This window comes from Ursus arctos, unplaced genomic scaffold (genome assembly GCF_023065955.2).
Source record: "Ursus arctos isolate Adak ecotype North America unplaced genomic scaffold, UrsArc2.0 scaffold_33, whole genome shotgun sequence".
Classification (NCBI taxonomy): domain Eukaryota; kingdom Metazoa; phylum Chordata; class Mammalia; order Carnivora; family Ursidae; genus Ursus; species Ursus arctos.
The window spans coordinates 20,652,830-20,667,701 of NW_026623019.1; the positions used below are offsets into that span (position 1 = coordinate 20,652,830).

At 45.2% G+C, this 14,872-nt stretch overlaps 1 protein-coding gene across 6 annotated transcripts in view; it reads right to left on the reverse strand.

Annotated features, from left to right (window-relative positions):
- TLE1 (TLE family member 1, transcriptional corepressor) overlaps positions 1-14,872 on the reverse strand; it is an 86,045-nt gene that overhangs the window by 23,108 nt on the left and 48,065 nt on the right. For all 6 annotated transcript variants that reach the window (XM_044391098.3, XM_026518792.4, XM_026518790.4 and 3 more), the window contains 5 exons: positions 7,806-7,922; positions 4,236-4,289; positions 3,579-3,731; positions 2,134-2,278; positions 917-1,107 (listed from right to left, as the gene is read on the reverse strand). In XM_044391098.3, the coding sequence (XP_044247033.1) occupies positions 917-1,107; positions 2,134-2,278; positions 3,579-3,731; positions 4,236-4,289; positions 7,806-7,922 (660 nt within the window). The remainder of the gene's footprint in view (positions 1-916; positions 1,108-2,133; positions 2,279-3,578; positions 3,732-4,235; positions 4,290-7,805; positions 7,923-14,872) is intronic.

Consider the following 14,872-nt stretch of genomic DNA (forward strand, 5'->3'; position numbering starts at 1 on the left):
ATCTCCACATATTGCCAAATGTCCCTGGGGGGCAAAATCGCCCCCAGTTTCATACCACTGGTCTAAACATTCATGGATTCCCTACTTTGTGCACCCTAATGAACGTATCTAGTCCCTTAGCTGCCTACTTTGCTTTAAACTATCTTACCCACCAATGCACAGCCTTTCTTACTAGGGCAACTTAAGGGGAAAAACCCACAAACTTCACTATCGGCCCAAACTGCCCAAACGGTCATGCCATCCGAAGAGGAGAAAACTGAACATGAGCTATTCTCAACAGCCAAGAGAAATACATAGGGACTTCTATTTGCTACAGGTTATCATCTGTTTCCTTTCCCTGATGCAATCGAGGATTACAGTCAATTTTGCCATTTGCATACAGTTTTGTATCTTGTCGGTCAAAAAGGAGGCTATTTACATAGTTGTAAAAGGCTGGGCAAGATGGGCCTGCTGCAGGGTTCAGTCACCTCTGTCTTCTCCCTGTTGCCCTAAGATCACTGCTTACACCTGAGTCACTCTGTTGGGTTTAAAGAATAATATAGGCATGGAAAGAAAAAGTTACAGCTTCTCAAATATTTTTTCCTAAGAATTAAAGAGGGGGAAAAAAAAACCCTCAAGTAAATGAATGAAAAGGCTTCTGTGAGCTACTTGAGTCATTCCATTGCCTTCCAAAAAAAAAAAAAAAAAAAAAAAAACTACCTGGGGGAAGAAAACCAGATGTCCCCTGAACCGCCAAAGTAGCTCCTAAACACTGCCTTGTTTCATCCACACAGTAAACCAAGAAGCGCCGCGCCCTAACCTCATGAAGCTGCAAGCTGTTGGCGGCGGGTGGGGCGGGGGACACTGGGGCTCTGTGCCGCAGGCGTGGGTTCCTACCCTGGCCCGCCCGCGGCACCTGCGCGCCCGCGGCACCTACCATCGGGGAGCGCCCGTAGGCCACCACGGCAGCGGCAGCGGCGGCCGCGCTCATCTGTGGGGACATGTTGTGCAGGCTGGCGTACGCAGCGCCGGGGCTGGTCAGCTCGCCGTTCATGCCGGCGTGGGGCACCATCCCGAACGGGGCGGGGTATGGGCCGGGCACCGCCAGCGGCGTCCTCAGGCCGGCCGCTGAAAGGAAGCACAAGCCACGTGATATGACTCAGACGACTGCTGTGGTCCAGCCTGACCGTCAGTTCGAGAGTCACTTCTGGTGCCATTCATGCGGGGCGAGGTCAAGGAGGAAAGCTTGGGAAGGGTACGTGCGTGTGTGTGTGGCTGGGTGAGTGGGTGCGTGGGTGGGTGGTTTCATCACCACCAACTCAGCTGAATTCATCTCCAGGGAAGAACAGACCCCAGGGGAAGCACTGCCACGCAGTTCGTCCTTGGCTTGGCAGCACTGGGAAACTGTTAATTAAAATTAAACAGCAGTATTGTACACAATTCGCAGAAGGCAAACCAAGGCACAGGGCACTTACCTGTTTACCGGACTTACTCTCAAAAGAAGGTTTTGATAAAATCCAAGATTTCTCCTTCAGTCTAAACTTTCCATGGCCTGCTACCAATCCCAAATGAAAACCTGACCCTGGGTTTATTACCTAAACCAAAGACTGGGTTTAGGAGGAATATTCTGGGGCCTATTTTCCTCTGGGCCCAAGGTGTTAAGAAAGATAAAGTTAGATTCACAGGCTGGAGCCTCAGTGAAACCCTCCCAATTTCTACTGACAGGGAGACCACAGATTCCTGAGGGACAGACCCCAGGAGAAAACCAGCCAACTCAAGAAAGCAAGCAGCACACTTGGGCCAGCTGTTTCAGTCAGTATTTGCGAACTCAGACACGCGGGGATAGTCTGGTAAGGAGCTTGCATGCAGAATAATTATCGGAAACATTGTTGAAGTCCCTAGGATTTAGATTATTTGGGGGTGCAGGGGTGGGGAGAAAAGAAAGCCAAATGTAAACAGTCGGAGACCAAACAGTGTGCAGCTGCTGAACCTAAGGACGACATCTGTTTCTTATCGTGGCTTTTCAGGGATAGGAAGGAGACAGGCAGTTGAGTGTGTTTCATATTCATGGGGAAATGGCGTCAGGAGTGCACAGACGACGAATCAGGCCGGGAAAGGGAAAAACAAAACAAAGCACAAGAGGCGAGGCTCTACCCGCTTGGTTAACGAGGGGGTCCATGGCTGGAGGCTTGCCGAGGCCTGGACGGAGTCCTGGAGTGGCACTGGTGCCCGGCGTTGGCATGTCGCTCCGAGGCGTCGGTGTGCTGGATTTCAGAACAGGCGTGCTGGCTTTTTCATGCTGGTATCATTAAACAAATTAAATGAGTATTATTTTTAATCCAAGCCATATTACACAATTTATCACAACAGCAGCTGGGACACTGGGCACCTTCTAGCTACTCCCTCAGCCAATTTTCATAAATCCACACAATGTTGACAGCATTAACTTGTGAGCGAGAAATGTTGACCTTTCCTCTTCCTGCCAGAATTAAAACTCTAGCTAGAGACACAGAACATGATCACACTTCTTCCTCCGCAGATTTTATTTTAAAAAGTATTTTTCCATCAGGCGTGTGGACTTTGGATCCAGGCCAACTTAGAACGATGACCACCCAGCAAAAAATTCCCAGTCACTCAGAAACAAATGGCCGGGTCACCAAGAATGTCAGAGGGAGGATCCCTTTTCTAATCTTGCCTTTTAGTGGCAGTGGGATTGAGACTAACAGTGAGAGGCAGCAGGGCCCTGGATTTGATGAGAAACAAATCAGCATCTCAAAGGCAAAAGCCCTAGAAGGAGTCCCATCTGTTTGAGAGATGTGTGTGGAGGTAAACACCGCCACTCACTTGCCTATGTAACAGATGTGGACTCACCAGCACAGAGGCCTTCAGGAGTGTGACAGTAACAGGGTCCCGGGCCATCATCCTCTGCATCTCAACCTTTCACTCTTAAATCCCAGAATGAGGAGCGCTGCGGAGCAGCAAACAGCATGCATGGGCTAGGGAGAGACCGCAGCTCCCTCTGGCCTTGGATCTGACAGGTAGCATAAACTTGGCAAGTTCCTTAGGCCTTCCTCCCCATCGGTGAAATGGGATAAGGCCTAGGAAGGCCATATAAGAATCAAATGCAGGACTGTTATGGCTCAGTTTCTATAAGTTAACAGATGACATGCTCCACATTATTTGTCGAATGGCTGAAAGCAGGAACCCTGCACCTGCTCCAGGCTTCTCTGGACGCTGCTTGAGTACATTCCCATTCTGACTCCACACCCAATCCCAACATGCCCTGACGCAGTGGGTCAGTCTAAAATAAGGTAAACACAGGACTCTAACTTCCTACAAGGTTGTACATCCCCCAAATAAGAAAGCAATGCACAAGGAAGCTTGTTGTCTCTCTCTCATCACGACCCAAAAGACACTACCAAGAGGGAGAAAGGAAACATCGTGTGGGACAAAGAGCAGGAGGAGTCGTCTCACTTTTAAACACTTAAAAATATACCTTTCACTCAGTAAAAGCCCACATTTCAAATACTTTAGGGTCCTCTGAACCGCAAAGAAAAATACACTGCTACATAGGCAAAGTGACGGCTCATGAGACCTACCAAGCTCATTTCTTTGGATTTCAAAGAAGTGGAGCTTCCCGAAGAGGCCGTGGATGCTGGGCTGCTGGAAGCATCTTTCTTCAGCAGGCGGTTTTTGTCGATCCCATTTTCCCTGGGTGAATGGGCAGGGCTTGCTCGCGGAGAAGAAGGGTCCTCGACAAGTATAAGCAAAGCTTGTGTGATTTCACTTATAACGGACAGACCTTGCCCTTACGGACTGTATTTCCACACTAATTCTCTAAATTAAAGGAGGACGTTCTAAGACCTTCAGATCTGGGGGACCTGGGAGTGTGCACCCTGACTAGCAATGTTGTTATGATTAACAGGATGATGTTTGCAAACACACCCATGAAGATAGCACAGAGGAAAAGGTATCCAGGAACAATCCTATGCGTCCTCAAGCTCAAATACATTGCCCAGAGGGCACAGGAAGGAAAGGAGCACCAGGCACCCAACTTAGGAATCTGAAATGACTGGGAAAACAGATTTTTTTTTTTTTAAAAGGAAACAAAAGTTCTTGTCAGACCACTATGGCTCCATCTGTGAACAACCACTAAGTTTTTAACGTGTAAACTTGTGAGAAACCAAAATACCATGGCTCCACTTTCTGTTTCTCCAAAGTCACTCTGAAAATAGTTTGAGAAAATGAGTAGTTACCTCATTAGACACATCCACGACTAAGTTGTCATCGCTTTTGTCACCATCGCTGTCCTGGAAAAAGAGATGTTAATGCCGTTTATTAAAGGGTTGGAGGCCCAGTTCGATGTCTATAGTTCTTGGTAACAGACAGACTGAAAAATGGCCCAGGACATGCCTACAGGATCCCTTCCGGATTGCCAGGCCTAGTCATTAATACTGCCTCCGCCCCCCCCCCCCTTTATCTGACATGGGGCTACCCAAAGCCCCAGGCAGGAATTGTTACACTAGCATACCTGCTGGAGACCATACGGCTGAGGGCAAGTTGCAAACACTGAGTGCACAGGAAGAGCTCAATAACTGTTTGCAACAGCTCCATCTCTCTTATAATCTGAAATCCGCCCACAGCCTTCTATCAGGGCTCTTTTCCCACTGGAGGTCAAATGAAGAACACGATTTCACGCCCTTCTTTGTGTGTATCATCTTGAAGACAGCCAACAAATCTAGTGTTCACAGCCAATTTGTTATTATAAAGGCAAACTTCAACCATGTTCCCATGGGGTTACTAATTACTGAAAGGGAAAAAAGGAACACTAAAAACTAAAACAAAAAAGCTATCTACTTGGCTGGGATAACGGACCAAGATCTAACCTCATGTTAAGAATAAAAAATTTGCAATCATAATGGAATATTTTAGGAGAGATGGAAGAACACAGGATGGTAAAATCTGGAAGACACTGGCATCCTGCAGTAGGACGTTTATTCCCTCTTCATAAAGCTGTACAACTTGCAAAAGCTATTCAGCTATGTGATCACTCCTACGTCAAGTTGAGGGCAGACTGAAAAGATCTACTTTCTTAGCCAAAAGGCCTCCTGTCCTTTAGATGGAGCCATACAGTGATACAATGAGCTATGAAAGAAGGAAGATCTCACAGTGGGCCCTAATTCTCAAAAAGGAGCAGGTCACTAGTTTACGATCTACACAATCCTTTTACTGAGTCACTGTCAGTTACAAATACATGAAAGTTTGAAAATTTGTACTAATAAGTACAAGTGCAAGTATTTGCCACGTTGGCTTTCTGCGGGGCCTCCAAGTCCAGCTAGAAAGTTACCCTCAACTGTAAATTCGTATCTTCTACGTGTTTTTTTCTAATTGTACCTAGAGTTTTACATGTGGAAGACCCAGTTTACTTTCTTCAATAGTGTGTTACCAGATTTACTTTAATCACTGTTGTTAAGGCACCATGCAATTCACTATAACAACATAAGATGAGGAAGCCTGGGTAACTCAAAATAACAGCCTGCTGAAAGAAATATCTTCATGTAATAAAAGAAAAAATTAAAACTAAAGAACATTTGCTTTTTCTGTTAGTAAAGACCACAGAAAAGCACAAATATTTTCAGGTATTAAGAACACAAAGACAGGGTGTGGGGGAGGGGGGGCGCCTGGCTGGCTCAGTCAGAAGAGTGTGTTATTCTTGAATTCAGGGTTGTGAGTTCGAGCCCCACATTGGGGGTAAGGGATTACTTCAATAAAATAAATATCTAAAGAAAAATGGCACGCCTGGGTGGCTCAGTCGGTTAAGTGTCTGCTTTTGGCTCAGGTCATGATTCTAGTCTTGGGATTGAGTCCTGCCTTGGGCTCCTTGCTCAGCGGGGAGCCTGCTTCTCCCTCTGCCTGCCGCTCCCCCTGCTTGTGCTTACTCTCTCTTCCTCTCTGACAAGTAAATAAAATCTTGGGGGAAAAAAAAAGATGGTGGTGATGAAAAAAACATAAGCCAAAAGGTTTTCCCTCTTAAAAAAAATTTATAGAAAAGGCTCACCTAGTGTAGAAACTGGCAAAAAGTAGCAAACAACTCATTTGTTACAATGGGACTGTGAAGTGAGTCTTTGAGTAGTCTGTAATTTCAATCTTAGCTTTGTTTTGGACCCTTCTGCAAATGTGAACCTTCACAGTACAGTGTGGACCGGTCATCAGGAGCTAAGGTCAGAGGACTTCACCCCAGATTCTCCAACATCATCTCAACTACTTACACATCTGGACATCCTTAATATGAGCAGGTGATAAAACAGTAATGTAGAGCTATGGATCCTAGATCACTAAATATCTACACGAGCCTCATGCACAACAACTCAAAATTGTATTACTGGCAACTTCCAGATTTCTGCATGTCACACACCTTCTGAGTAGCTTAGGAACAGTTGACGGCATATATAAAAGTACCTGCAGGGGACACCAGGTGTGGGCAAAGGTGAGGGGCAACATTATGTGCTACAAAGGCTTGGACTGGGATGGGGAAAACCTACAACTCCAAGTTCTTAGAACGTTATTATAGTGCACAGTGTGGACCAATACAAGGACCTCTGGCAAAACATCCTTTCCCAGGCCCTCAGCTTGGGGATCCTGGCATTGTGATGAAGAGCATGGATTCTGGAGTTAGACCGCCTCCAGGCTTCACCATTAACTCTGAACCTGGGCAAATCACTTACAAGCTCTATGCTGCAGTTTCCTCATCTACACTGGAGGCGATGGTACTGAACTCACAGAATTGTTTTAAAAAAGTCAAATGAAACAATCCATGTAAAAGCATGAGGTACATGGCAGGAATGAGCTGTTGCTCAGGAAATACTAGAAATACTAGCCACTGGCCACCTATCGGCTTGAACCAGCCAGCAGGAGGCAGAGAGGTCTAGTAAATTTGGTAGCCCCATCCTGCCAAGACGCCTGCCAACCGTAGCTGGACGCTTCTTCCATAAGCAATGGGAAGTGAACGAATCCCACTTTCTACTCTCATACTGTTCCCGACAATGTGTCCATCTTGAAATAGACACACTTGGGGATACACAAGAAAACTCCAAGTCATCTATCAGCAGCAATGTTTATGACCCTCAGACTTGAGCCAACTGCCATTTGACTTGGTTTGCTCTCCTTGTGAAACATGGTTCCAGCTCGATGGAAGTCAAGAGCCCTCCCTCCGCAGTCATGCGTTCTCAGTCTGCGGGGTCTGACCTAGATGCCTGCGAGGTTTTTTTCCATTTTTACGATGGACTTACGTGGCCCAACTGCTCGCTGTTCAAGAGGATGAACTCTGCCTCAAGACCGAATATGAGCCTCAGTAAGTCAACAGAATAGCATTCAAAAAGGTATTTTGGGACACCGACATTTTTACCCCAATTATCTTAGCAGGACGGACTACCAAATTTGCAGGGGGCAGGACAGCTGAAAATGCAGGCCCTGGTTCAAAAACTGAGAATTTGAAGATGGTGAGAACAGAGCATCAAACCAAGGGCAAGGTCCCTTTAAGAGCAGAGCCCCATGCAAATGCACCAGCTGAAGTGTGCCCCTGCATGCTGGTATCCCCTCTCATGAGGAACTTAGGCAGAAAGCCTAAAATGTAATCAGGAGCCTGACAGAGCAGAGTTTACAGCTGTAAAGGGAAATAGTATGCTTAAAAGAATCTATCCCCCTGATAGTATTATTTCAAAGGATGTGGAATTATCACTAAGATCTTAAAGAGTATGCTTATATGCTCACTTAGAAGGTAAGCAAGTAAGTAAACAAATACTGTTTCAAGTCCTTTATTTACTTACATAGTGGCTGGAGTCCTTATCATCCACCTTTCTTTTTTTGATGTCATTGGAAAATTCAGGCCCGTTTCTGCGTTTATCTGTGCCCCTTAGACTGTCTGGGACCAAGAGGGAATTACTCTGCAAGACAAAAAAAAAAATCAAAGATTTCTTCCCAGGTCTCTTTGAACACATGAAAACCCAACCTGGATGGGACAGCTATTTTAGAAAGGTGATACCTGCACTTCCTTTCATTCCATGTAGTTCATCTCGTCTGAAGACTTTGATGGCAAACATTTATAGAGGTTTAAGCATTTAAAACGGAGACCCTGACTATGCAACAAAACCATCCAGAGCCTGGTGGGTCCTTCAGGCCCTACTCACTTAAAATGCTCTTCCATTCTCTTTTTACGGTTAGAGAGATGGGAGCTTGCTGTTTACATGTGGATGTTTTTATTCTTTCCCACTGCGATTTCCTGGTCAGGAATAGAAATGGCCTAGGAGTGGAACCTTGAGATTATTCTATCAGGCGTATTCTGTGACTGTAACAGTGTGTAGCCCTCGAAAAAGACACAGAGAGAGCAGGTGGGATTAACAGCATGGCTTCCTAAAAGGCAAATCACATTTTACACAGCAACAATGAAGGAACTCTTTTGAATTCTTTTAATTTACTGTTGAAAATAAGATTTGGTGTTCTTCGCCAACAGCACTGAAATTCAAGACCTAAAGCGAATGTTTCAGCCAGCGAATCTTCAACAGCGAGGCCTGCTCCCCCATGCAAAAGGAGGAACAAGGACTAATCTTTTCAACCAACCACACAGGATACTTTCATTCCCATGTGCTGAGTACGAACTGTTGACCCAAAGAAAACAGGCATTTTAGATATTTGGGGGTCACATGACAAGATCTGACATCCCTTCAATTCCCACCTCCCCTCAGGCTAAAGCATCAGAACATGTTACAATGAGTTCTTTTAAGTACAGGATTAGCATATGCAAGGGGGCAATTTGTTCAGTGGTGTGTTACTGCTTCGAACAATGCTGAAGGAGCTGTGCAAAAATCTCCCGCACAAAGCCCAGATAACCCCAATTTCTGCAAGACGCTGGAGAACTATTACGGGGATGTCCAGGGGCAACAGACAATTATGTTACCTTTCTCTGCCACAATTTTAAATAGAAGGGGCTGGGGGAAACCTTTAAGTCAGACCACCTCTAATGCAATGGCATGCACGAGAAGCGAATTTTAAAAACGGGGGTGGGGGGGTAAGGGAGAAGGTGTGTCTTTGCTCCTAACCAGCCCAAGGTGATCAGCCAGGTGGCTGGGTCTCAAAGCTACCTCAAGAAAACTGTGGACCCCACCACAGGAGCATTCCCAGCTCAACCACACACAGGAGGAAATCAAAACTAGGGACCGGGAGGCCATATGAAGCCGCTCTGCCCACTGCAGGGGCTGACGCTGAAGCCAGCAGAGCTTTGATTCAAGACCGTTCAGGCTACACAAATGCAGAGGCTTACATAAAAGCGGAAGGAGGGACTGGTGCAATTCAATACAGAGTAGCTCAGAGTAATGTCTTCAGCACAGTGTGTGGGGCTGAAAGGTGAACTGGCTGGATCCCTCCACTAATGACCGTGGTAAATGTCTGCTAAACACTAACCCCTCCGACCCAGATCCACTGGCTGATAGGACACGGGACACTTAACCAAACTCCTGAAGTGCTAACGTGCACTCCAAAAAGCTGAGCACGGGAAGGGAGTAGCAGCTTGAGCTCAGATATAAACAGCGTCCCAATACACCTGCCTGTGTTCTAGATTTTATCGGCTCTCAAAGGTCTCCTCGTCCAGACTCTGACCAGAGGCACTGAGGGCAGCACTATACAGCACTCAACTTTGCATCTGCCCCAGTGCCCAGAATGTGACACAGACTCGGTGTCCGCTGGCAACTTTAAAGTTAAGTCTCTCTCCACAGGGTCGCCTTCATGGCCTTCCTGCTATAACCAGCGCCGGGCATCCAAACCGCTCAGCCATTCAAAGATAGCTTTTTAATGATCTTATTTATTTTTAATGGTGTCAAGTGGTACTGTAAACATTAAAGTAAACTACGCTCCTGTTAGCAACAATGCAATTTCTGTTAGAAACAGTAACATTTCTATAGTTAGAACCCCGAAGCCTGTCAAGCTTTGAGGACTCTGCTTCTATGTGTTAGAAGTTACTACTGTAATTCTTGCTTGAACGGCTTAAATGAGGCCTATAATCTGAATAGGTTTTGAAAAGCTCTGGAAGTTCCTCTAAATTTGGACAGGGCTAGTAATTAGCACCGCTACTTATGTGAAAATTGGCTCCATTCAAAATGGCAGACTCAGACAAGTTGCAAAACACAGTGTCTCATCGTACCTTTGATGCTGTAAAATGGATTCAAAACAAGGCAGCAAAGACTGTGGGCTGGGAAGGCCTGGGGGAGCCACAGTCAGGAGCTGGGGGGGAGCTGATTCACACGGCAGCCCCGCCAAAAATGGACTTCCTTTTACCCCTGTTCCCATGAACCCGGTCTTCTTTGTGTAATTGTCCCCGACATCTTCCAGCCCTGACACTGCTTTCATTGTTGTTCCTGATTTAAGCAAATGGTTCCAGCCTAATGAACTTCACTGTCAGTAACAATAGCTGTTTTGGTTAATGACTGCCTAGGTGACCCTAATCTTCATGGTTCCCTCGTGTGTTCCCCAGAAACCCAAAAGTGACTTCACAGGTGTTACTGGATGTCTCATGATACCAGAAGTTTTGTGTTGTTTTCTTTTTTTTTCCCCCCTCATGCTCTCTGTTTTCCTCACACACCAGCTTATGCTCTTCATGACCCAGGGTGGAGTAACCACCATACTGATGGTCATTAAGAGCCATTTTAGGGGCGCCTGGGTAGCCCAGTCGTTAAGCATCTGCCTTCGGCTCAGGGAGTGATCCTGGCGTTATGGGATCGAGCCCCACATCAGGCTCCTCCGCTATGAGCCTGCTTCTTCCTCTCCCACTCCCCCTGCTTGTGTTCCCTCTCTTGCTGGCTGTCTCTATCTCTGTCAAATAAATAAATAAAATCTTAAAAAAAAAAGATCCATTTTACACACGTTTTAAGAATAAAGAGATTATACCTGGGTATTGAACGAATATCATTTGGATCTTTCAAAATCTGTCTTGATTCTATCTTGATTTGTTAGATCTGGACTAGAATAAGATAGGATCACATTTAACATTAATGTTTAGCATTTAATCAACATTTAAGAAGAAGCCATTTGCAAAAGAATGAAACTGAGGTTGCTTGACTTTAAGTCTTTTTTTTTTTTTCAAAACTTGTGCATTGGAAACACAGAAGGTAATTAGAATCCCACCTTTGAAGAGGCCAAAGCAACCTTTAAAGACTTATTCATCTTCTTCATCCCCCTCCTTTTATCTGGAGGCTGACCAGAGAGGGGAGGCGATTTATCTAAAGTCACCAAGCTCTTCCCATTAAGTCAAGGCATCTCTACTCCCAGAGGAGTGATTCTTAAATTATGTACATAAAATCCTTGCCCCCACATACTTATCACTGAAGAGTCACACTGGCTCTTTAGCCATTAACATTTAACCATTTAACATTCTAACGTGACATAATAATGCCTAATGCACCCTGCATGCTTTCTCTGACCACCCTCCGCAAACCACAGTCTGTCTGTCTGTCTGTCTCTCTCTCTCTCTCTCACACACACACACACACACACACACACGCACACACGGTTTTATGCCACCATACAAAAACCGCAAACATACTACAAAAAAGTACATTCTACATTAAAATGACCTGAAAACAGCCCCAAATTCCTGCCTTTCCACTCATGAATCCTGCCATTTATAACCCAAGATGTGCGCTAAAACAGGCCTCAGCAGAGAGCAACAAAGCAGTCCGGAGACACACAGTGCCGCTTCACGCGACGTCACTCGTGGCCGCCAGCAGCTCTGAAGACCGAGCTGCCACCAGACTTCTACCAGTGTCCATGTTTTGAAAGACTTTAATCTACCAAACAGCATTCATCAAGTAAAGTTCATTTTCAAACATTTAATCTGCCAAATAAATATTTAATTGTGAATCAGTGGGTTTTTTTGTTGTTTTTTTTTTTTTGATCAGCATGAGAACTAGTGTTACCACACTGACTGATATACTCTCATTCTAGCCAAGAAACTCAATGTTTTATTCACCTTGCAGCTGGTAAAATTTAAGTGTCTGCCAGAATTTTTCAAAAACGATAATTACTGGGCAGATTTCTATTACAAATGTCCCAAGGTCTGGGATTTTCAAGACTGTATATATAAAGTTTCCCTTTGTTTTAAAATTGTTTTAACTAAACAAAATCATCTTATTTACTGTGTGTCTTCCACGAGAGCTCAAAATTGGACATTTATACAGCCCACAGGGGAGATTACAAATCTGAGCAAATCAAGGCCGGAAAACACACTATCACTTCAAAACAAACTAAAATTCTAAAACCATGATGAGTTTCTGTACTTTACATGTTGCACACACTTATGGGAATGGAGCCAAGTAAAACGATAAAGGGAGAGGTATATCTGACAGGCCTCTGGAGAAAAAAGATCCCCCCTGGAGCACTGAGTACCGGAGTCAGAAAGGGAGTCCACAAGACCCGTTAGCCCCACGGGCATGCCTTTCCCTCCATTTATAGGTGGAAACTACACATGAAATGAGGAGATGAGGGGCAAAAAAAGAGAAAACATGCACCCCAAGGGAACTCTCCTTCTTAAAAAATCTGGAGCACAGAAAATCTCAGTGTGCGCCTTCACTGACCACAGGCCAACTGCTGGCTACCACTACTACATGCTTCCTGAGGGTCATTTCTCTCGCTCACAGTGGTGTGATAAGCTACAAGACCAAAAGAGCTACTCAGAGAAGAAAAGGAAAAGTAGCAGAACTTCTCACGTTACAACTGGTGTATGCTACCTCGAGTTGCCAAATCCAGATCACGTCATCCTAACTGGGTGAACCATGTTTCGTAAACACACATACCACGACTAGCCTCTGCTGTAGTCCTCTGGGTGCAAGGTAACTAGAGAGTTGGCAGAGTGTTTGAACCTAGTGGGCAGAAGTGCACAATTCTTCTCTCAAAGCAAAAACAAACATCCAAATGCAATCCTTAAACCATACCTTCATATAAGAACTTCCAATGGTAAAGCATCAGTCTGTTGCACTTGAGAGAACATTCAGTTGAATCAAAAGAAAACATCACCATCTGGACTCTGTGTTACCTTTATTCTCACTGTTTTGGACAATGATGTTTCTATTTCATGCTCTGAATACCCACCCAAGATTGAGGCAGGGAGACCCAGATGCTTCAATACGGATAAAAGCCCGTCTTTACACCCTTGGTTCCAAGACTTCCACTTTTCTTTAGCAATTTAACAGTAATGGCTGTTCATGTAAACGGAGATATTCTGGGAGGTAAACTCCAGGAAATATGAAAGAAACAGGTTTAATGGAATGTTACCCTGTCAGTGTTACCAGAACATTCGTTACAGAGCCTTCATGTTTCCTTCATGGATTCTGAGACCTCAAAGCAACTCTTCTGCCAACCATGTCTAAACCTTGAAGCCACCAGCAGCAAATCTGAAAGGAAAAGCTGCTCATGGAGACAGCAAAAGCTAGACAGGTTTCCCTAATGTGAAAATAATGCACATTATTCAAATGGATGTCTTGAGCTGCCATGCTGATTCCCCTTGGGAACTTTCTCCTCCCCGCAGGAAAAGTGTTTGTGTCAGAGGTACAGACTGGAAACTCATGACACCTCATTTATCCTCAGTTACACTAAGGCAGTGGGAACCTAATTTGCTAGCACACTCTACACTGACAATTAACTTCCCGGCGAACATTAAAACAATTAGGTAGTGACGCACCCCCATCACATCTGTGTGCCTTCTCCATCTACACCTGGTACCAATTAAGCCGTCACCCTGCGCTGTACTTTTCACGGCAGTCCAACGGGGTCATTCACAGATTCTGCCTGACATCTCAACAAATGCATTTTTAACCCCTAAAACTAACGGGATCCCCACTTGTCAACAGGGAGAAGGGTTAAGAAAATGAAGATGTGTGGAAATGTGTCCACTTGGCAACCGCATCACATCTCAGGAGCCCTGCTTGTGAAGTGGGTCTGAAGGGTACACATCGACTTTTCATATAGTTTGAATGCAAAATAGGGGAAGGAACCTGCGTGTTCTTGCACCTCGATCTAGGAACTCGGCACTGTCAGATGCAGATGAGTGGTTCAGTCAGGAGAACTCCCAGAAAGGAAGGTAGCCATGTAGAAGGCATACAGACCCAGCAAATACGTGAGCCGAGAGAGGGACTAGAACACGAGATAGATACCCCCGGCGTCACTCGCAAAGTAACGTAATATTTTCTATCGGCTTTCTGGTTTTTTAGAGTCAAGATGACCGATGCCCCATTTTCACTGCGAGCACAGTGAGATAAAACCCAAACATTTCTCCAGTTACACTTGGGCCCCAATATCCACCCGGCAAGTTACAGCATCCACAGTAAAAACACACCTCCACCTGGTACACAGACCACTCCCGACCATCTAGAAACCACTGTCATTTTCCTTTCTTCCAGGGTTTACCCTTCTCACAGCAGTGATGCAGTGAGCAGTTTTCCCAGAGGATCTGTTTTTTAAGCACGTTAGTTTTCAATTTTGCCAAAAAGGAAATCTGCCGAGACAACTGCTGAAGAAAACTTAGTGTTTTCCACTGTGCCTAAATATTGAAATTTTAGGTGACTCATCTCAGTTTTATCCTTCACTTCCAGGCAATTCCTTGAAATAAGTCAGGAGATAAATTCATAAACAGTTAGGCAGAAACATTTCCTCCTTTGACGAAGTTATCAGGAGCCCAACCGAGTTCAACACGGGCTGGGGCAGTCTCCTGCTCTCCACACCGAGAAACATCAGTCACTGTCCGCTTCTCCACAACTGCCTCACACATTTGAAAACAGGAAAAGAAACCACCAGTAACTACACTGAGTGTGACTAATAATGCATTTATGGCTGTCTTGCTACCCCGTAGGTA